The sequence below is a fragment of the Armigeres subalbatus genome, chromosome 2 (assembly GCF_024139115.2).
Source record: "Armigeres subalbatus isolate Guangzhou_Male chromosome 2, GZ_Asu_2, whole genome shotgun sequence".
Lineage (NCBI taxonomy): Eukaryota > Metazoa > Arthropoda > Insecta > Diptera > Culicidae > Armigeres > Armigeres subalbatus.
In genome coordinates, this window is record NC_085140.1 from 30,890,910 (window position 1) to 30,914,886 (window position 23,977).

At 37.7% G+C, this 23,977-nt stretch overlaps 1 protein-coding gene across 2 annotated transcripts in view; it reads right to left on the reverse strand.

Moving 5' to 3' along the window:
- The window catches only part of LOC134218413 (cAMP-dependent protein kinase type I regulatory subunit), a 153,139-nt gene that overhangs the window by 22,235 nt on the left and 106,927 nt on the right, over positions 1–23,977 (reverse strand). The window contains exons 1-2 of one of the 2 annotated variants that reach the window (XM_062697370.1): positions 21,716–21,919; positions 20,273–20,445 (exon numbers count right to left, since the gene is read on the reverse strand). The exons of the other annotated variant lie outside the window; for it this stretch is intronic. Of the exons in view, the coding sequence (XP_062553354.1) occupies positions 20,273–20,281 (9 nt within the window). The 5' untranslated portion in view covers positions 20,282–20,445; positions 21,716–21,919. Of the gene's footprint in view, positions 1–20,272; positions 20,446–21,715; positions 21,920–23,977 lie in introns of those variants that run through there. 2 annotated transcript variants of the gene reach the window in all.

Genomic DNA, 23,977 nt, shown 5'->3' on the forward strand with positions numbered 1-23,977 from the left:
GAACGCTGAGTAATACATGATTGTGGTGACCATTTTGATGGACATGGGTAGCCATAGGAGTTCCTCCAGAAGATCCGGAACGTCCGTGAAAGTGGTCAATTCATTAAACTTATCATAGAGGAGTGCGGTTTTTTCAAAGCTTTTCATTTTCGAACGCTGAGTAACAAATTATCCTTTATGATAGACTTAGTGGTCATGTTTGCTCCTCTCCGGAGGTGCAAGTCTCGCGTCTGTTCTCCATGTCAGGATCGGCTCACAACAGCGTCTGTTCTCCATGTTAGGGGCGGCTGATCATCGTCCGAGTGCCAGCGAGGGACTCGTGAAACTGTGCACCATGGTCCACTAAGTAAAATGCTAATATCTTCGCCTAATAAACTCTAATCTTCTCGCGGTTTTCAGCATAACATTCTGTATTTAATTCTACAAGAACTAAATGAGTATCATGGTTCTTGGTCGTAAATTGTGCCGTCCAACTGCAAATCACTGTTTTTGGATGTTTCTGCATACATTTTTCTATATAAACTTCCAAGAAGTTCAGCACCGCCCAAACGTTGACCGATTTGGCTGAAATTTTGTCCAGAGCATCAGAGCATCAAATAGATTCGGCCCATCAAAAAAATTGAAAAAGTGGTTTTTGAGCCACCCTAACATGGATTCACCGAAGGCCAAATAATAAAAATTAGTCAAGCTTTTCTCTGCATCCTCTGCAGTGATTTAACCGATTTGCAAGATTATTCGCGATTAATTTGTCACAGGCCTAGCGGCTTCCCAATCATCAATTAGCGGTAAATCCAACAAGAATGCGACTAAAAATCTGGATCATCTCCGGTATCCAGTGCTTTGAACATACATTTTCCAAAACAAGATGAGTTTTCTTTTCGAACCCTGACAGGACCAAAGAAATCTATTGATACTTCACAGAGTTGTGGTTATTTGAATTTCGATAAAGTGTTGCCTCCCCCTTCATTCTATTCAACCCTTGTATGGCATAATAAAGTGCAGATTTTTTTTTTGCAGATGAGATAGCCATATTGATAATGAGATCAGGTCCACAATATGGCATACCACAACAAAAGGTTGTTATAACTTTATATTTTAACGTAGTGAACAAATTAAAAGCAATCGTATGGGCTCGACGGCCAAAATTAGTTTCATTTACATATTGCATTATTTGTTGAAGATTATAACTTCTGTTGTAAAATTTTTCGACGAAGCAGAATAAATACTCATATTCAAATTGCATAAACATTTGCAAAAGCGCAGTCCCAACCAGATTGCATTATTTGTTATATAAAAGCACTTCTTGTAGCTTTCCTCTAAATGCCTTTAATAAATATATGATGAATATACATTTCAATTTGATAATATTTCTTGCAAATTTAGTTAATTTGGCCAATAATAGTATGGTATCCTACAAAGCTATAAGTGAACTGTACCAGTTTTGGCCATGTTCCTAATTTGGCCAGTTTCTCACAAAACTCCAAAAATAAATTAATTTTGGAGGGCTTTGCTACTTAACTGTTCAAACTGATCGATATTTTTTGGAAAATATGTATTTGTCAAGGTTGGTCATATTAGGCACTAAGGTGGCCAAAACGGGACACTCACCCTCTATCAAAATCAATTTGATTCATTCACGAATTCTCTCCAGAAGTACTTGAAGTATTTTCGTGCTACGTTCGTATTTTGTCGGATTCATATCCTACCATGATTCAATCAGAAAAACAATCTTTGAAATGTGAGTTAAATAGTGACAAGGGATGCTTCAAATAATTTTGTGAAAAAAACAGATAAACAAATCGATTCAAAATGTTTCATATTTGTAAATTTAGTGGCCGTACACTTATTACATAAGCATTTTTTCTGGGTTTTTCGCCCCCCCCCCCCCCCCATGTAAGATTTTTTTCATACAAATAATTTTTTATTTATATAGTGCGTAATATGTGAGTATTTTCAGACCGTGAGATCATTGTTTCTCAGCAAAAATAAATAATAAATCATTATTTTATTAGCTTGCCACTAACTTAACCAAAATCTTCATCGGGAGTTGATAAACGGATGATAAGCCGACAACATGTCATTCGACTATCTTGATAACACTACAGTAGACGTTCGATAATTGCAAGTCATTTAACTGCAATGCTTTTTAACTGCAATTCGATAGTTGCAACAGTTTTGCAGTTATCGGACCGCTAAACTTCAAACTGATGTCAAACTCAATGACAGCTGCATTGCGCTGCACATTTAGATGCACTTTTATTGCATCTGTCGTCGATTGACAACCGTTTGACGTCTAGAATGCGTTGCAGTTATCGAACGGCATTCGTTAACTGAAAAGTAAACATTTTGCAGTTATCGAACGGCTACTGTACCTTTAACAGTAGTTTGAGAATTATGTTTTCAACACGTTAAATTTAGGCAAGAAAATTCAAAGACATATCACAAGCTCGTAATCTGAACTAAATGCTCACAAAATCCATATATGTAAATAGTAAAAATGCATGAGCTCCTGTACGATATAATATAAATATTCAAATTGATACTTCCCAAAAGTAGGTATAGTAGGGACACGGCAGGTATTTCCGTCCATCGTCATAGGGGCTAAAACCATTGAAAGCAACATCCATTCGCTAGAGCTCCACTATAGCAGAACGTATCTCCTGAGCTTAAGATTTGATACGAATGAGTTTGTGTCTCTGTGTCTCTTTTATTGGTTTTCGAGACTATGACGAAAAGACGAAAATGCCTGCCTTAACCCTATAACCTTGTTTTTTCCTCAGTCTTGCAGAATTGGCCCAATATAGGATGAAAACCGGCAAACAGTAAAAAAGTGTGAGAACAGAGAGCGAGTATAAAGCGAGATGTGAATGAAGAATATTAACTTCAACAGCAACCTCTTAGCTTTCCAAATGTTTCACCGTGTGTCATTTTCGATATGGTGCACCGGCAACATCAAATTTATTATACATATTAGCAAAAACATGTCTACCACAATTTTGCTACAACATTTGATTTTCCGTTGGCATTTGATTAACTTTAATCGACTATGTGCACAAAAAACATTAGACATCCCTATTTTTTGTTGTGATGACATTTTGAAGTGTGTGTTAAACGATCCTCATATTTTGAGTAGTTTAGCTAAAACGTGTATCGATCCTTTTGGACACGGATGGCGCCACATGTGGGGTCGCCAAAATTTTGTGAAAGTATATCATATTGTTAATATAGTATATTTGGTAAAATCGGCCAATTCATAAAACTTGTCATAGTCATCGACTCATGGAAAGTTGACTGAAAATAAATGACTTTGGTTGGATCTTTTGACAACTTTTTATCAAAAATTTCTTGCAAGATGATGGATCATGAAAAACAAATCTTATGATTGTTTATTAACAGGTGGTCTATAATGGCAGCAAAGAGGTTCAACTATGATCATGTTGGACATAGGTTCAACCACATTTATTTACTAAGGTTTGGAAAATGGTGCATAAATGCAAAAATGACATATATGAGAGCATATTTTTATTATTATTCTTCATCTTTGTCATTACATTCCTCACTGGGACATTGCTACCTCACAGTTTAGTGTTCATTAAGCACTTCCACAGTTATTAACTGCGAGGTTTTTATGCCAAGTTACCATTTTTGCATTCACCCTTTTTCACCATTCACTTACCACCCTCTGGTGAATCCTCTTGAAAGGAAGCTTCTGAGCCTCTCAAAAAGAAGCTTACGAGTTACTTGGAAGGGGGCTTCCTAGCCTCTAGCAACGAAGCTACTAAGCTTTTCGGAAAAAAGTCTTCATGCCTCTCAAATGCAGGCTTCCGAAATAAGAATAGAAAAAGCGATGGATAATTGGATAAATGTAAATTGTATTTTGATTTGAAGCATTTACAGCATAACGCTTAATAGAAGATTTGACGGAACTGTTGACATTTAGTTGGTACTATTGAAGTTTATATTTGAATGATGTTCTGTGTTAATTTTCGTTTGAGTTTAAAATTTGAGAAGTTATCAACGGCGACAACTCGCTTACTGTTCTCACTTGAAAATGTCTTAAATGAAAATTGCAGTCAATATCGTCTGAGAATGATTCCGAACTTTTAGATTCAAGATTTTAGTCACTCGACGTTTTGTCCTTTTGATCTTTTGTCTTATAGCCCTTCATACACTGTACTGGTTGTAGTGGGCAGGATTCAATAAGTTTTGATTTACTGATCACCATGCATATTGTACAATACACAGTTTTTGAATAAAAAATTAGACAATTATAAACACTGTATAAATAAGTTTTTATTTCATTCAAAGTTAATTGCCTATATCCCGAACGAACTATATGAATTTCTGGATTCAACAATACCAGAAGCATAAAAATCGGTGGATATTTGACAAAGTTAGAGTAGATTAAAGGAAAAAAAGTTACTGAAAAAAATAGATCGGTACAGTAAAGGTTAACCAAATAACTAATTTAGTAATCATTTAGTTATCAGCCATCACTGTTTCATCGACCAAAACAGTTAAATCTTTTTTATTGGGATTTGAACTCGAATCGAGTGATTCTACGGCGTCGTATCTAGGCACTCATCCAATTACGCTTTCTAGAGGATTGGAAGAGACGAGCACTACGCTTTGTATAATTTTGTATTTACTGAAACTGTTTATAGTCAAATCATGATGCCATGACCATTTTATGTAAATAACAGTCGGCTGGAACAGGGACGGGAATATGATTGACATTTCTTTTTACCATTCATTCTTCTAGGATTGTTGGGCGATATGTAAATAACTTTTTGTTTTTCAAAGCGATATATTTCAACATTTAAAGCATTGAAAGTTTTGTTGAGAATCTTTTATTGATTGCAATTACCAATTCACCATTTCTATATGACGCTCCTGTCCTTTGTTTGGTAACAACAAATAACGAAACAAAAACATGGTTTCTACGGAGGAAAAGTATGGCGGCGGTGTAGGTTTAATAAGTGAGCATTTGAGCATCGTGGCTTAGGAACGTATGTTATTGATCTAAAATAGAAGCTCATAGATGTCATTCTGCCTTCCTTAGCCGGTAAGATGCGCGGCTATAAAGCAAGACCATGATGAAGGTGATTGGGTCCGATTGATGGTGTTGAACTTAATTTTAAAGATTAAAAAAAAAACACTCTAATAATGCATAAAAAAAGAAACTGGGTTCGATTCCTGGTACGATCTAGAAAATTTTCTCGGTTGGAAATTTTCTTGACTTCCCTGGGCATAAAAGTATTATCGTGTTAGTCTCATGATATACAAACGCAAAAATGATAACATGGCTTAGAAACCTCGTGCTCAATAATTGTGGAAGTGCTTAGCGAATACTAAACTGCGAGGCGGCAGTGTTCAAGTGAAGGATTTAATGCCGAAGATGATATCAATTTAATTACGATTAGGACTAACAGGGAATGGACCCGGTGCTGAATTGGAGTTGAGAGACCAGGTCGCTGGAAAATTAGTTAGTGATGATAGTGATACTAATAATGATAGGGACAATGATGAAAACGCTGATCAGTGATGATATCAAAGGGGATCATTTAAAAAAAACTAATTGGATCAGGCCTAAAACAGTGATTATTTAAGCGTCTGTTATTAATCTAAATTAGAGACTCATAGAAGCAAATTTATTTACCGTGGGATACCTGTTATGGCTGGACTCTAGGTAGAGTTTTAGTCGGGAGGCAACGGATCACATGAAAAAAAAAAATGAATAAGCTTATGTGGTGCATATTGGGCTGTTCTCCCCTTCCAAAATTTTATGACACTAATACTATGTTCGCAATACAGCCTGAATAACATGTTATTCAAATTATCAACATAAGAAGACTCATCAAGAATAACATGTTACAAGGCTCTAGTGCGAACATAGTATAACCATGAAGAGATGAGGATGATCCAAAATGCCTCCCCTAAGGCTTTTTGATGTTTGAAATAGCACAATGATCTCCTTCTCAAAATAACTTGGTTTTATTGACTTCCGAAAGCATTTGATGGCATTGCATGATGCACAACGGTGAACGTATCGAAATTATGAGTTTTTGGCATCATTATCTGGGTTTTTGAGACGAAACGTTTATCGCTCTTGTACATGGGTTTGAATTAGAGAGTTTGCAATAGCCATCAAGCAAGTAAGTGCAGTGCGTGTTTCATTCGTCGGGAAAATGATAAAATATCTATCTGGTGTTCGGTGGCTTATGCGCATATATTGCGCTTTGCTCCGGTCGAAACAAGCGCGTCCGTTCGTTCGTCCAAAACGCGATTCTCTTCAGTTTTCATATGTCACCGGGCGTGCATGATTTAACTTCTTTTTTGTGGCGAGACAGCGAATTATTGTTATTTCCCATCCCATAGATCGCATCACTTACCAAAGTGAATCCATATAAAATATCCTATACAACTAACACAATACCACATCCCAAGACAATCGTTGAGAAGCAGAGGTGTTCTCGGTCTCTAGTAGCAACAAGAATCGAACTAACAATACTTTCCTTCCTATATGACCGTAAGGACGTGGCCGGCGCCATTATTGACTTTAAATATTTGAGCTTCCGAAACGTGTACATTGAGAATGGGTAGCTAATCCCAAGCCTTATTTATTGTGTTCTCTGTACGATTTCGCAAGTTCTAGTCAATCACGGAGTAGCAGCTACGAATTGTGTGCTCATAAGACTCAGTACAATTGGTGTTGATAAACTTAAAAAAAACTCTAAATAAAGTTAAAAAATCAAAATAAGATTTGAAGTACTTGTGCGATGATAAACGTTCGGTATAATAGCAAAACTCCGATATCTTTTGCTTCATAAATAAGGTTTTTATTCCTTACTAGTTAGGCCGATACAAATATTTAAAAACAATAATATTTCCACCCTCGTTTTTTGCTCAAAAATAATGTTTTGTGGGGCCCTCCTTAGCCGTGCGGTAAGACGCGGGGCTACAGAGCAAGAGCATGCTGATGGTGGCTGGTGCCGGTCTAGGCAATTTTCGGATTGGAAATTGTCTCGATTTGCCTGGGCATAAAAGTATCATCGTGTTAGCCTCATGATATACGAATGCAAAATGGTAACATGGCTTAGAAACCTCGCAGTTAATAACTGTGGAAGTGCTTAATGAACACTAAGCTGCGAGGCGGCTCTGTCCCAGTGTGGGGGTGTAATGCCAAGAAGAAGAAGAAGAAGAAGAAGAATAAGAAGGGGGCAACAAAAAAATCTAATGGTTTTGAGGATTTTCAAAACATTCTTTTTGCAATCATCTGGTTTATCTGGTTTACAGTTCGTCTCTAAGTGATAAAACGGCCTACTTTTCCATAGCAACGAAATAAGTGCTTTAATCAAGATTATGCAACTCAAATGGGTTGCATAATATTCATTATAACACTCATTTGGGTGTTATAATGAATATTATGCAACTCGGCAATCCTCGTTGGATAAACGTACAACTCGTGTTGAAAAAATCATCTTTTTGCAACTTGTTGCACAAACTACTATTAACAAATCCGAGAAGATTTTTGATTTTTTTTTTCAATTTAATTTTTTTATCATCCCTCTTTCCCCCTTGACCTTTCGGAGACCATAAGGACATAATTTTTAGATATTATTTTTAAACTAAATATTTAAATATTTGTAACGGTTTTATTATGTCTCTGCAAACCTGAAATAGTAAGACTTTCTGATGTCGGAAATTATTTTTAATTTGCATTTTCATGTTACATGTGACTAGCGATTCACTTGTCGGCTACATGGACTAAAATGTTACTGTAGATTGTATAAAAATCAAAGTTAACACAAAAATAAAAATAAAAGTAATGTGGTGACCATAGAACATGATATAACTACGCTCTACCTGATGAATGTTATGTTAAAACGAGCCAATTGTTACCAATTCTCAGGGTAATTATTATTTTCAGTTCCACAGCAAAAGCAATTAAACTGATCAAAGTATTCAAAAGAGACAAAATGATGGTCATCTAATCTGCCCAAGCAAACATCTGTCGATGTTGTACAATGGCAAACAATCGACGATGAAATGCTCAGTACGGTTATTATGTCGGTTATACGTGGGCGATCTTCGAGAGTTATTTCTTACTAGGTAAAAACGTCTCCAGTTAAAATGTCAAATGATGCAGTGCCATATTCTAATACATGTTAACATTTTTGACGAGAAATAGAAAATAACTACGTTCGTTGTGTGCTGTTTGGATTATATCAAAAAATGAATCAGGCAACTGATATCAGATTCATAAAACAAGACTCAAGGTATTTTTGGTGTCATTATATGAAATAATATGGGCCTTCTTTAGGTAAGATGCGCGGCTACAAAGCAAGACCATGCTAAAGGTGGCTGGGTTCGATTCCCGGTCCGGTTGAAGTACTTAATCAACAAGCTGCGAGGCGGCTATTTTTCGTTTGAAAACAGAATATGTAGTTGTATTTAGAAGTATTATTGCTGCGAGAATACTATAATCAAGTAGCATATAAATAATAACCCAGGGTTTTTTAATTGCTTTGTTGAATTATAGATAAAACGTGAATTATTTGGTAAGAGGAGGCGGTTTCACTGATCTTTTCTAAAAAAAATCAAATCCTCCCATGCTCTAACACGAAATGGTTAACTCCCCCCATAAAAGTCAGATCGCAAGATCAATAGCAATCGTGACTGCATTTAATACTGTTTTGCCAACTTTGTTTCAGAACTGCAATAATTGTTGAACGTAACAGGATATTAGGTTTTTGAACTTTGAAAGTTCTTGGAAGTTTAATTTGATTGAGCATGGGAGGTGCTTCGGCAAGCATGTGGAACCTGCATGCATTCCATACTCAAATGCAACCGCACGCCAATCTAAAGAGCATAAAACTAGAGTACACTAGAGCGAAGGATTAAATTGGCTGCTCCAATGGGGAACATACTTATTTTCAAAGCTCACACAACAGGACTTTGTTTTGTTTTCTTTGCTGTCGACGGCACCAAGTAAGGCAAGCAGAGTGATACTTTTTTTTTCTTACATCCATCAGCTGCAGAAATTTTCCTCTATACTAATGGTGGTGTATGTATTGTACATGGTCGCATATGGTTCATACAGTGTCAGCAGCATAACCGATGCATGATGCCATGAATGCAGACTATCCAGTTGTTGTCATGGCTCTGAAGATGAAACTTCGAAATGAAAGCGTTCAACTTTGACATTTAGGTCTCGGGGATGCTATTTTATCGTATATTATTTTATAGAAGACCAAAGATTTGAAGACATATTACTTACATATGTACTCCTTATGTTTAAATATTCCAAAAGCAAAACGGTAACTCATTTTAGAAATCAAATCGTATTGTCACCAAAACCAATCAATCATTTGGTGAGAAAATCCTAAATCGCAAAGGAAGTACTCAACTCTTACTCACAGACTAATGCTTCGGTAGCGTTCTACTGATGGCACAACAACTAACCCAAAATTACTTTGTACTTGGACAATTTTATTTTGAATTTCAGATTGGATTCCTCGCACCCCACGATGACACGATGTGAAAGGACGAACGATGATGGAAGGGTGACAACATATTGAGTTTGCAATTTCTATATCACCACACCAAGAGCTTCATTGACGTACTTTTCGTCTACTAAGACAGGATTGCACAGAGAAGTGACCTTATTTCCGACCTTAGCCAACCGCACCTCACACCCAGCCGCTCTCAGGGACTGAATTATTCACAAGTAGCTGGATTTTTAATGGCTTTTTGTCGTACTCCTCGAGGATCTAAACTTTGCACCACCAGCTTGTGCCAGTGATTCAAGTAAATGGATGTGTATCGTAAGCTGTGTGCACTACGTGATCCTGCAACTGCGATAGCCATCAATCCCTCCTCGGTCGAATAGGTAACAACACATCGATAATGTTGGCGGATGGGGGTTGTTGTAAGTAACTGCAGAAAGAAAAAAGCACTACGTTCATATGGTTCACGTATGTATATACGTGGACGAGGTACTTTGCGGTGCAGAGGTCGAAAGACACGTCTCTGTAACAAGTGGGTTTCCACTTGAAACGTTTATCTGGGTAGATTACTGCAATATTCTTGGATTCTTGCGGTGCTTGTGTTACTGTTTTCTTACGGCATGGACTGTTACTTGTCAACAATGTGAAAGACAAGAGCTTGTTCGTGTTCGTAGCTGACAGAATAATTTTTGTGAGCTTTTCATACTGTTACAATGGATTTTTTCCTCGATTCAGATAAACTAGTAAGCCAGGAGATTTCATTTCGATACTCATGATTCAAACGGGTTACACAGGTGCTGTACTTTTGCAACGGTGCGAGTCCCAGATATGTTATTATGTGCGAGTCCCAGATATGTTATAGAAATAAAGTGAACGAATAAATTGTTCTTTAAGATTGATGATGACCGAAATGGCGATGACGATTCCTCAAGCAGTAAACGACGGTCGGCTCATATGACCGTCATATTTTAATTGATAGACTATCATCATTCACAAGCAACTAATTTACCAGCAGAATCCTTCTCCGCTGTTTCGTAGCAAACTTGCAAGCTTGCCATATCGTCTTTTCGCTGTTCTCGGCTCGGGTTCTTGCAAGCTTGCGAAGCGCGGCATCAACGATTTATTGGTTGTACCGATGTCGCTGTTGGTCAATATTCGTCACTACATTGAAACTGTTGGATCCGCCGCGTCGCATAGCACATCAATTTGTCAAAACTGTAGCTGCCTTTTATTTTATTGACGGTGGTTGGTCGTTTTCATTTCATTCTGGGATAAGATATTGGCGGTTTCCTTATAGTAATTTGCCATTCTGTCCCTAAATTGGTCACAAGAAACCGCTCAAATTTGGATGCATACCTACACATATATTTTATCGAGAATGCTGGCTCAGAACAAAACCCGCATGAATAGATCATTAACGAATTTATCAATGCATCACTTGTATCATTTCGTCGTACATTTGAACCATATTTGGCGTACAATTTAATTTAAATAAAATATTACATTGGGGTTCGACCCGCACTGGAACGAAAAGATTTGTTAGTTGTGATTTTATACATTTGATTGATTGGCACAACATGGATGAAGAAATGCATTACAAAAAGAACATCTGGATCCTCCACAGTAAATGTGCATCGATGAATACACCTTTGAGGCACACAAAGCCGACGAACGATATTCAGAACAAACATTTATTTTTGGCGTGCTAAATTCTTTGTCCATATGCCAAGTAAAATTCAGTGGGTGTAAATAAATTACCGCGAAACAGATCGACCGAGCGAACTATCTTCGAAGGAAGGGAAATCCAGTGTACACTGGTTAGTACAGTCAGTGTGAATGAACGGCTTTCGAGAAGGTAAAGCCTGCCATAAGGTGAGAGAATATTTAACACGTTGTCTTCCGCATTGCATATGCATTTGGAAGAGCGTTTCCTCTCGAGGAGATCAAGTGGTAATCTTCTAATATCACTGAGAATTTATACGAAGAACGCTGCTGCCGTTGAATGTGAAATCGGAATTCATTCATATCACATAGGGAAAAATCGATCAAACCTTTAGTTTTCTTTGATCCAGTAGAGTTGTTGAAAAAAAGAAATTCGATCATTAGAAATCGATCAATGCAGTTACACCCTTATGATACAATGTACGGACATTTGTTGCTTTCAAGCTATTTGCTTTATTATCCACTGCTTTATTATTACGCTGATTAACGATTAAAGGTTCTCCCAAACACACGCGGCGCGATTCTATCGCTGGGTGAATGCGATTCTGTCGCCGTTAGAAAGGAAGTGTAAATGGAACATTGCTTGCAGCGACACAACGAAAGAATCGCGGCGACTAGTTGTCGGCGTCGCGGCGATGTACAGTGGCGAGCCCCATACAAATGCAGGACAAACCCTAATATGTCGCCCTTTCCACCGAATAGTAATTTTGGAACGCTAAATTCATTTTGACATATACTTTGCTACTCAAGTACTTCCGGATGCCCATGACTTACGGTCTGAAGCAATAACAGCGTCCTCATACTAACATTGACACATAGCTTTGGCGTAGCTAGGCGCAATTCACCACACCATACACCGGAAAGTAGACAACAAATATATTTCAATACATGATAGCAGATCATTCGGAATCTTTCCCGAAAAAAGTTTAGTAAAATTTTCATTTTTCATTCATATTTGTTAGGGAGACACTTTACACTACAGCATGAACTTCAACAAACCACCAAACATTAAATTTCAAAAAATCATCAAATTTTGGAATCAGTTTATTTAATATAGGGGAACTGTTCCGATTTCCATCTCACTGAACATATATTCATCTCATCGCAAAGCAAAGAAATACAACACCAATCTTGTTGCTTCTTTTTGCTAACCCGCGTGCTCACTGGTGAAAAAATCACAGAATTAAGAAACAAACCAAATTTCTTTTTTTTTTTTTACCATTTCGTTTATTTGTTTGGCTCAATTGTTTTCTTAAAAAACTCTACGGAGCCGAAAGCATTGGAAAATTTTACAATAAATTATTCTGAAGAAGTATCAGAACCATTTCTGCGAGATGTCTTCTTAGGTGGAGACCGGTCTAATGATCCTGCCGAATCAGAATGATCCCGGCGCAGACTCGTCGACTGCGCTTGACGTTTTTTCTCCTCTTCCTCTCTCAGTTTTCTTAGATTGTCCGTGTAGCCCATTATTCCCTTCTTAACAAACCAAACACGATCCGTACTATTTTTGAAGTTCATTTTTTCCGCTACCATAGAATTGGGTATTTCAAATTCTGTTTCTGCTTGTCCTGTTGGCTCGGAGTCGAGCTCAACAATTTCCTCCTCTGGCACTTCAATAACGTTGGTCTCCGTTGCTTTCGCCGATGTTTCCCCGCTTACTGCTGCTTCGAATCCGATGACGACACCGGAGTATGATTGTCGATGACCATTTTGCTTGTTCGTCTCTCCTTTTCGTTCAGTTTCTTCTTTTTGCTGGGTAACTTTTTTCCGTTGCGGACACGAATCTTTCCGGTGACCTTCCGCGCGACAAATAAAACATTTGTTTCGCAAATCCTGATAAAACACCATTCCTTTCCAGTTTGAAACCTCCAGCGATGGTGGGATTTCCTTTCTCACGTCTATATATACACTTCTCACACCGGTGTACATACACTGGCCGGCATAATAAAGTGCCTACTTGCCGTTTTTCATACAAAATGGTCAACTTTGGAGCTCTAGATCTTGGGTTCCCGTGAACCGATTTGGCTGAAAATTTTACCAGAGCTCAGATATAACTTGAATTTTAACATATCTATGTTTCGAGCATATTGACTCACAGGGTTAAAAATTATTGCGGTAATACCAACGTGAATTTTTGGCAAAAATTGTTTTCAAATACCTCGAAAACTACATCTCTTAGTGTACAGGTATATATAGCAAACTTTTTGTATTGGCAAAATACGCGTTTTTGCTGAATATGTCATCAGTCTACAACCTATAGAATTCAAGATATTTAAAAAATAAATTTTTGCCAAAAATTCACTTTGGTAATACCGCAATAATTTATTAACCTGTGAATCAATATGGTCGAAACTTAGATATGTTAAAATTCAGTTATATCTGAGCTCTGGTAAAATTTTCAGCCAAATCGGTTCACGGGAACCCGAGGTCTTGAGCTCCAAAGTTGACCATTTTGTATGAAAACGGCAAGTGGGCACTTTATTATGCCGGCCAGTGTATGGTCCAATCCTAAATTTGGTGGAATTTTCCCGGACCACGCGATCCACTTCCCCGTACTCCATGAGACGCTGCTGCAGATCTGAGTCCGGCAATTCTGGGTGGCAAGTCGAATATTCGGATGTATCGAACATTGCTACCAGCAATCGTCATGTTCACTTCCACTGTAATCCCGCTGGTGTAATGGAATTTACGCGGTTCCGTGTTGTTCCTCAGCGCATCCTTCATTGCATCTATCGATACAAACTTTACAAACAGCGAACGATCCATCGCTGTTTTATAAACCGTTTCCATTAGGGATACATCAGTATCCAACTGTCGCACAAATCCAGCAATTTCAACCCATGTTGGTCGGGGAGCGGTAGGCGGGAAACGAAATTGCACTGTATTGATGATCATTTCGCACATAATAATCGCCCGCAGTATAGGGAAACGCACGTAGGTAGGCAAACGAAAAAACCAAAGCAAGAAACAAAGCTGCCGGTTAGGTACCTACTATGCCAGTTAGACGTACGCGCGTGACGAGAGCAAAACAGCAACTGAAACCAAATTTCTTTTCATTGCTTTGTTTTTGATGGGATGGAAATAGGAGCTATGTGATGAAATTCCGAACCGTTCCCTATGTGAAATAAAAATACGAGCTTCATGGAAACAAGCAAAACAATTTTGTTAAGAAAATTATTTTGAGGTTCTAGTGGTATGTCTTTACTTGTCATAAGACGAGTTTCTACCTTCCCATTTAATTTCACCCTTTGATTGTACCTCGACAGATACGTATTTCGACCTCAACAGTAAGGTCGTCTCAAGTGTCTCATACTTGACTCGTACTTGAGTCGAGTCAAGTACGAGACACTGAAGATGACCTTACTTTTAAGCGGGGAAGGTCAGAAAGGTTGACGGTTATAATCTTAAACTATTTTCACCGGGTTATTATCCAACATTTTGGCTACATGTCTTTCAAAAATTACGGATTTATGTAGTGCAGTGGTTCTCAACCTGGGATACATGTACCCTTGGGGGTACCTTCGCGGCCCTGGGGGGTACCTCGGATAAAAATGCATAATGGCGAACGTATTACAATTCCAATCGGAGTTTATTGATAAAGTTTTGATAATTGTGTATTTTTTATTTCAAAACTTTGTCTTGTACTTAACATGCATGATGATCAGTAGATTAAAGCTAATTGAACCATGCTCTCCTCAGCCAGAACAGCGTATGAAGGGCTACTAAAGGTTCCGTTTGAGAGGCATGTAGGTTTTTTTCAGAAAATTTCGGTTGGTTCGTTACAAGAGGATTAGAAGCATCTTTCTACGCTTCTCAGAAGCCTCTTTCAGAGCAGCTCGAATGCCTCCTTTAAATATGTTCAGAAGCCTTTTTTCGAAAATTCGAAAGCCTTCTTGCAATGCCTCGATTTAAAAGAGTCGGAAGCCTTCTTTCAAAAATCTCGAAGGGACCCTTTCAAGAGGTTCGGAAGCCTTTTTTCAAAATCTTGGAACCCTCCTTTCGAGAAGCTCGGAAAGATTTTTTCAAAAGGCTCCTTTCAAGAGGCTTGAAAGCCTACATTTAAGAGGCCCGAAAATCTACTTTCAAGAGACTCGGAAGTCTCCTTTCAAGAGTCGGAAGTCTCCTTTCAAGAGAATCGGAAGTCTCCTTTCAAGAGGCACGGAACCCTCCTTTCAAGAGGTACGGAAGCCTCCTTTCAAGAAGCACGGAATCGGAAGCCTATTTTCAAGAGGCTCGAAAGACTATTTTCAAAAGGCTCAAAAGCCTCCTTTCAAGAGGCTCGGAAGCCTCCTTTTAAGAGGCTCGAAAGCCTATTTTCAAGAGGCTCAAAAGCTTCCTTTCAAGAGGCTCAAAAGTTTCCTTTCAGGAAACCCGGACTCCTGCTTTTAAGAGGCTCGGAAGCCTCCTTTTAAGAGGACAGAAAGACTTCTTTCAAATAGCTACAAAAGCTCATTTTAAGAGGCTCTGCCTACTTTCAAGTGAATCTGAAGCTTTCTTTCAAGAGCCTCGGATGCCCCCTTCAAGAAGCTTGGTTTCTTCCAAGAGGGTTGGAAGCATGCTTTCAAGAGGTTCAGAAGCATCCTTTAAAGATGCAAAGGAAGCCTCCTTTTTAGTAGCTCAAAAGCCACCATTCAAGATGCTAGAAACAGGGTGGCCACTGAAATTCGATTTTCAAATTCCCGTTTTTTTCCGGGTTTTCCCGATAAATTTTGTCAAATTTTCTCGGTTTTTATTTAACTTGAAAAAATCAAAGTTAGAGTTTTGAAGCTTTACTAGGTGTTTTATTATCTGACATAACCGTGTGTTCTGCGAAATGCTTTAATCAACATGCACACTGAAATTGTGCGTTTCGTGGCCATGTAGTTAGTGACAACCGGCATTTAAATCAATAAGGTAATACCACATTAGCAGCTTATTACAATAATGATTCGTTTCTTACTTGCAAAACTTTCGTAAATGTTTCTCTTGGTTGTAAAACTTTCGTAAGATTCTTGCAAAGTCAATGGACATTGCAGTCTAGTGTGGTTCTTCCTTCTTAGAGCATAATGTTCACAGGTCAGAAAGCAGTAAAATCGTATAATATTTTATAGTATACCGCCATCGGGGGTGACAATGGGTCTGGGGGGTCGTTCAAAAAGGTCTTTTATATTTTAGTCTTTTTTCCCTTCGATACATTCAATAGATTCTACAAGCATTCTAAGCAGTTGAAACAGTGATCCATTCTCACCCCCATTTGACCCATTGTCACCACCGACGACGGTAGCCGAAATAAGCTTTTCAAATTATCGCAAAGTTATGTGAGGAATGACACAATTAGATTCGTAATTTAATCAATTTTACATTTTAAATTTCTAGGATTCTGTTTACTTTTTTCAGTTTTCTACCCATTCAAAAAGGATCTTGAATTTCTTATTAAAAAGTTTGAACGTTCTCATTCAATATTAGAAGATTGGAATTTAAAATAAACTGGAACTTATTCCTTATGTTCCGAGTAACAAGTTGAAAAATATCTTAGAGTATATCTTTCACCATCATAACCTTCAATTATATCAGGTTAGTTGCGAGGTTAGTTGTGGAAAAATACTAAACTAGAGATATTTTACTCATTACAATATTACAGACAAAATACCGAAGTATTAAAAAATTACCATTTTTTGATGATTTGTAGAATTTTTAAATATAATTTTAAACAACTCTTGAACTGTTAAAATATATACACCATATTCTTTTTTTCGAATTCTGCGCAATTGAAAATTACAAAAAAAAAGTAATAGAAGTACCTCGTACCTCTAAAGGCGAGCTTGGAGACATTAGAAGAATAACTTAAAGTTGAATACATTCATTTAAAAAAAATGAATATTTCGATATTCAATTCTAGGCTTGTCTCATAACACAGTATTTATGATATAAGACATTCGAAATTAATATCAAAATGATCTAGCAGGGATTGAATCCAAAAAAGAATGAAAAAATCTGGTCCTCGACACAAAATGAGCGAGAACAAGGCATTTTATCATCACTTCTCGACGGGGACTGCTTATCAGATTTTATTTTTTTCGCACTTGCATGAAATTTCGATAAACTTGTTTTCATGGCTTGTAATGATTCGAAACAGTTCTTGCCTCTCTTTTATCGTTGTTCATTCTATTGAGATCGATTTTTGCAAACCCTGTAATCTAGTAACAGCACAAACTAAATTTGGGAAAAGATCTACTTAATTTTTGTACCTCGCACACGCACTTACGTGGCGTATTTAAATGATTCAGTTAGAATGCGACTGAGTAATAAATAATAAACAATAAATTTAATCAATTCCATTAAACACTTTAAAAGGATTTGAATGTAACTTGACGAGAATAAATTTTATCCCGGTACATGTTCTGAATTCCCGGTTTTTCCAGCTTTTTTCCCGGTGACTTCAATTTCCCGTCTTTTTCCCGCTTTTCCTGTTTTCCCGGTTCGATGGCCACCCTGTAGAAAGCGTCTCTACAAGGGGCTCTTATCAAGAGGTGCGGAGTACTTTCAAGAGATTCAGAAGCTCCTTTCAAGAGGCTCAGAAACCTGCTTTCAGGTGGACCAGAAGCCTTCTTTCAAAAAGCTCGGAAAGCTCATTCTAAGAGGCTCAAAAGCCTACTTTCAAGTGAATCGGAAGCCTCCTTTCAAGAGCCTCGGAAGCCTCCCTTCAAGAAGCTCGGAATTCTTCTTTCAAGAAGCTCAGAAGCGTCATTTCAAGATGCAAAGGAAGCCTCCTTTTAAGTGTCTCGAAAGCCACCATTCAAGAGATTCGAAAGCCTCTCTACAAGTGGCTTAGAAGCGTCTTATCAAGAACTGCGGAAACCTACTTTCAAGAGATTCAGAAGCTCCTTTCAAGAGGCTCGGAAGCCTCTCTTCAAAGGGCTCGGTATTTTTTCTAGAGGCTTGGAAGCCTACTTTCAAGAGGGTACCTCAATTAATGCAAAAGTGCGAAAGGGTTGAGAACCGCTGGTAGTGGTTTGATGCCAATCTTTATTCCCCCTTAAGTCTCTGCTTGGGCAAAAAAAATATTAAAAATATTAATAATAAACATTGATTGTTGTTTTACGTGTACTGTCTTGCGGTTACCGACGACTTGCGACGAGAAAATTTCTTCGCAACAATATCTATTGGCTTAGTTGGCAGAACATATTGTATAAGCCATTTTTTCATATAATCATATGTGGACCTATTCTAAGATTCTGATCCTATGTTTTTATGCTCGATTCATAGTTTGTTGTGGCAAATAATGTTTAAACGTGTTTTTGAAGGCAGCCAACTGCCAATGTTGAATATAAATATGCTTTTCGTGTTATTTTAAGTTATATATGTTTATCAATAAGCCACATGTAGTGTATTTTGTGAAATCTTTCGCGGGCTGCAAGAAAATGCTTAGCCACATGCGGGCCACGCTTTGCGAATCACTGGTTTACACTCTTCTTATTTGTATCATGTTGCAGCGAGTTTTTTCTCGTGATAAATAGACTGATTGTTACAATATTATGTTATTCAAAAAGCCAAACAGAAACTATTTCTGAAATTTCAGTTTAAACGAATGCTGAATACACTGTCTTATTAAATCTGAAATTTGCATGAAGAAGTCCCATAAATTGCATAAATGTACTTTCTCATCAGCACAGCACTGCCTGTATTTTATGTACTCGCATACTCACCATTTTGACCACAATGTACTTAGTAATGGTAGCAAGTTGCTTGCCGTGACACATATCATAAACATGATAAAATATGACTGGTTTCCATATCACTTTAATCTACCTCATAGAGAATACCGGCGATAATCAACTCAACATCATTCTTATAGCATAGGTGGTTTTCACCACTTCCCATAGCCACTCGCTAACGGAACGAGGCGCCAACACCGGTCAATTTGTTAATTGAATTATTTCGATTATCTACCGGCATACAGACGACCAACCAACAAGGATCAGGCGTGACGAAGCTCATATCTGTTGATTCATGATTTTTACGACTATCACAAGCAAAGGGTATCACGGTTTATCAGTACAAGTTTTATCAAATCTTATCTATTGTTGAGTCGCTCGAGTTGCTTCTTGTCAACCCGATTCGGTAGCTTACGGACATAACTTCTTATCTTTAAATTCAATCTCGATGCAACAAGCGTGTCAAACTGTGTTACGATTGTTGATTTTATACATGCACATATTGTTACGTAAAAAGAGTGCGAAGCATAATTGGATGCGGTAATAGTGACGCACGTATTCCTACAAAAACGTATTTTCTCATAATGCTAAAAAGGCAGAAGAATGAAAAAGAGATTGACATGATGTGCCTTCGTTTTTTTTTCTCGGAAATACATTGTTGTTGGCAGATGCTTTGTACAACTGAAAACAGTAATGAAAGTATACCGGACAGTACAAATGGCGTCAATGATTTATAACAACTCATGACAGTTTGATCAAGACTATATTTTGATTTAATGGGCTGAAGAGCAACCCGAACAAAAGCCATTAACGGTCGGCAGCCATTAAATACCAACAAAGTACTATTGCATTCAGATGGTGCATTCCTGAATCAAATTTATAGTGAAATGTTCACCGCTGCACGGCACGAAATTCTTCCAGTTGTAAACAAAGTCATAAACAACCATGTGACTCCATTAGGTGCAATAACGAGGAAACTATGTGATGTGACGCGTTCCACTTGAGATGGTTTGCGTGATCTACCCGCCCGTGCCTTCTCTTAAATTACCTATTATTCGCACTACAATCAAGTCACAAACCTCAGCGAAAACTACTCGGGTGTCTACAATCATAATCAATCAACGGGTGCCCATTCTTCTGCCCCATCCCAATCAAGTACCGTCCGCACTCAATCAAACACAGTAATTTACTCTCATTCGCCAACAAATGTATCAACACCACAACCGCGCTCCGTCGCCACCGTCATCATTTTCATCCCTTTCCAAGCGTTAAGTGTTGACAGAAGGAGTTACAAGAAAACCCGCATATTAGTGAATGTGACATGCACTGTGACATCGAATCACTAACCTCGCTCATTTTTCGGTCGTTGCGTTCCTGTCAGCTACGAGATTGTAGAAAATTCCTTCAGAACAGCTGCGTTGCTCCGTGTCTTGTCGAAACTTTTTTTTTCGGGTCGCCTTCCGTCTTAGTCTTGACACAGAACCAGCAAAGTCTAATGCTTCTGTCAGGTTTTACTTATTCTGCGAAACGAGTTTTACACTTTTATTAGAGGCGGCGACTATACATTAGGCATAATTATTCGAGACATACGGATGTTTACTAAATGGTATAATATGAATGCGACGCATTATTGAAAATACAGACAGAAGCGTCACATAATTGAAAGAAAACTGTTAACATGCGCAAAATATGTGTTACATGACATGTTTCAGATTTTTCTTATTTTCAATAATATCAAGTCAAAGTAAAACCAGACAAGAAGAACAATTTTATTAATATTTTAGCCATTTACCTATGACATTTTTTTACTAAAAATGGTCTTATTCTGGTCAAATTTAAGCGTCAAGAAAGCTACATTTGATAATCGCTATACCACTACAATTTTTCTGTTATTGATATTAAAATTTATTTTATTTGATTTTAGTTTTAATTAGGTTTTATTGCTTCCGTATAGTTTGAACAACTATTGCTCAGATCTCGCTCCCCTATAAAAAATAACGATCAAAGTAGCTATGGAACAAACAGATTTTGATTCGCGACAGGCTGATTATTTTAAAGAAATTTCAAGAATTTTAAATTTTTCATTGCAAAGAGACAGCTAGAAAACATCCGTATGTCTTCAGTATGTAATGCCGGATAAAATATCGCCAATAAACAGATCACTGCGCCGCTTATGCCTTTGTTATGGTCGGTGATGCCTGATGCGGCTTCACTTGACGAAAATGAAAATCACTGCACAACAAACTTAATATTTTCCGTTTGTGGCTCAATCCTGCAACTTTCACAGCGCACTAGAATGTGTCGCCGTCCACCACTCTTGACTCCACACTTTCAAAGACTTTATTTTAATTTTCAAGTGGAGGATCTATTTATAGTGTTCACTCTCAGATTTCTTACTCAGGAATGGACGATGACTTTTGCTCACATCGCTGATTACGACCCAACTTAGAAATTTCTTCGAATAGTCAGATGGTGTTGAATTGTAAATTTTTTAGGGACTCTTGAAATATGCTATTCACTATCGACAATGAAACAACCTGCATCAACTAATTCAATTAGCTGTACACATGCCACGAGAAAAGAAAAGTTTCAAACACTAATACCACTCGTTCTGTTCGCTAAAAAAAATCTTCTTACATTCAGCGGATCACAATACAAATTTTCCAACAACAAATATGGATAAATTCACTTCCAAAAACTTGTTCTCGCCGTATTTTGTCGGATCTGCATAAATTTAGCGAAACGCGCGATTCTCCACCCTGCATTGATTCAATTTCACCGCCAATTTACCATCTGAAATTAACTACGTCGGTTTGGTACTAACTGCGAGGGTACTCAAGTGGGTGGTCTGTACAGCGGCGGCAAAGATAAATATTTACAAATTTGCTTCTATTCGCAATTGCACCCGCAATTTTTTATTAGCAGCACCCGCCTGCTCTCCGATGATTTGTTTAAAGAAACTTTGGAAACTTTCGCATGAGTTTCGATCCCACTACACGGGCAGCCAAGAGAGTGCTCCTCCTGTTACAAAACACTGTTACCGCTAAGAATCGCGCCAAACGACTGAAAAGCGTAGCACCGGACCGCGAAAGAAACTGAAATATGTCTCAGCGACACGATACAAGCTAGCGGGTGGATGGCGTGGTGAAGGAGACACTACGCGGTAACGACGTTATGGGTGTATGTTGTCGCTTAAGTATATCGGTACTTCTTCTTCAGACGCCCGTCCCATGCACTAGTTTTTGTATCGCTCGTCTGGAAGGATATTATCAGGGTGGATCTACGCTTTGAGTTTTGAAGTATTATTAAAATTCTTATTCAACTTTTAACTAGCTATGTCTAAATAAAATATCGTAATATTCAGCGAAGGATTATGCATCTAAATTCGCAGAGTAATAAGTCAAGAAAATTTTGGAGGAATTACACTTTGAACTTATCGGAAAAAAATGTTGGAATGTTTGAAACTCACTCAATGGTAGTTCAGGGAAGAAAAAAAAAAGAATTCCTCCAGTCATTCCCGAATTACTTCCAGATTAATTCCTGAAGAATTCCCAGATTTACACCTGGAGGATCCTTGAGGAACTACAGAAGAAGTCCAGAGAGAAACTTCAATACAAATTCTTGTAAGAACTCCAGGAGGAATTCCCGGAATATTTCCCGGACGGATTCCTAGAGGAATTTCTGGAGCATCCCCTGAAGGAACTGCAGCTGAAATATCTGAAATTTCGGGAGGAATTCCTGGAGGAACTTCAGGAGGAATTCCTAGAGAAACTCTAGAAGAAATTCCTGGAAGAAACTTCATGAGAAATTCTTGGAGGTAACTCCAGAATAATTTCTGGAGGAATATCTGGAAGATCCCGGAGAATTCCTTGGAGGAATTCCTAGAGGAATACCCGTAGGAATTCCCGGAGGAATTTCTGGAAGAATTCTCGGAGGAATTCCTAGAGTAATAACTGAAGGAATAACTGTAGGAATGTTAGGAAAAAAATCTAGAGGATTTCCGGGAGAAATTTCTGGAGGAGCTCCAGGGCAAGTTCTTAGTATCGGATCATGCGTCTTGACCTCTCTTACTAACGGGTTTCCCAAAGTCCTAAAAAGTTAACTTGGGAATCAATTTATTGTTAATGATTTAAACGCAAAGTACTTACACTGGAAGAATGGTACTACTTAAAAGTTTCTATGGTTTGCAATGAAGCAAAACGTATCAATTCACAAGGCCTGAGTGTCGAATTGAAAGTATACAAAATACACATTCGAACGAAAACGGGAATAGGACAAACATTCGAAAGAGTGATGTTCGAAAAAATGGAATGGCTCGAATTGGTTCGAACGAAGAAGGGAATGCAAATTAGTGGTACGTTCTAACGTATCGGCTTCGAACGTAAACAAGAATGAGGATGAATGTGTAGTTGTTGATATGATATGGCATTAGCTTGGAACATTCATAAACCAGTTACGGCGGACTATCTTTGAAAGAATTACTAATAAAGAATAATGAATGGGTACAGTCGTATGTATTATAGTGAGACAAACAAACTGTGAACTGATGGTCTGCATAATTGGATGAAATTACGAAATTTGGTTCAAATCAATTATGGGTTTTAGTCCAAAAGATCTGTCTTAATATAAAAGAAAGCTGTTTGTATGACAGTCAGGTTTACCCCAGAAGGTGAAAGTGCAGGACTGTTACAAACTGAGCAAATTTCATTCCGCGAAATCCGCGACTACAAAAACAAAACTGCGACCAACATGAATAATGACCAAATTATTTAAAAACATATATAAATGCAAAACTTCAGTACATTTACTTTTAATCTATCAACATTAACGACATATTGAACGATAGAAAAAACAAAATATTTTTTGTTGTGCTATACACAACGGCATAGTTGACATATCAATATAAAAAAAAGTAACATGAAATTCGGAGTAAAAGTAACTAAAAATTTCAAATGGGTACGCTAACCTTTAAATAATATACTGAACGGTACAGCAGAACGAACATGATTTTTATTACTCTGAGAAAGAATAGCTAGAATTTAAAGTTTGTTC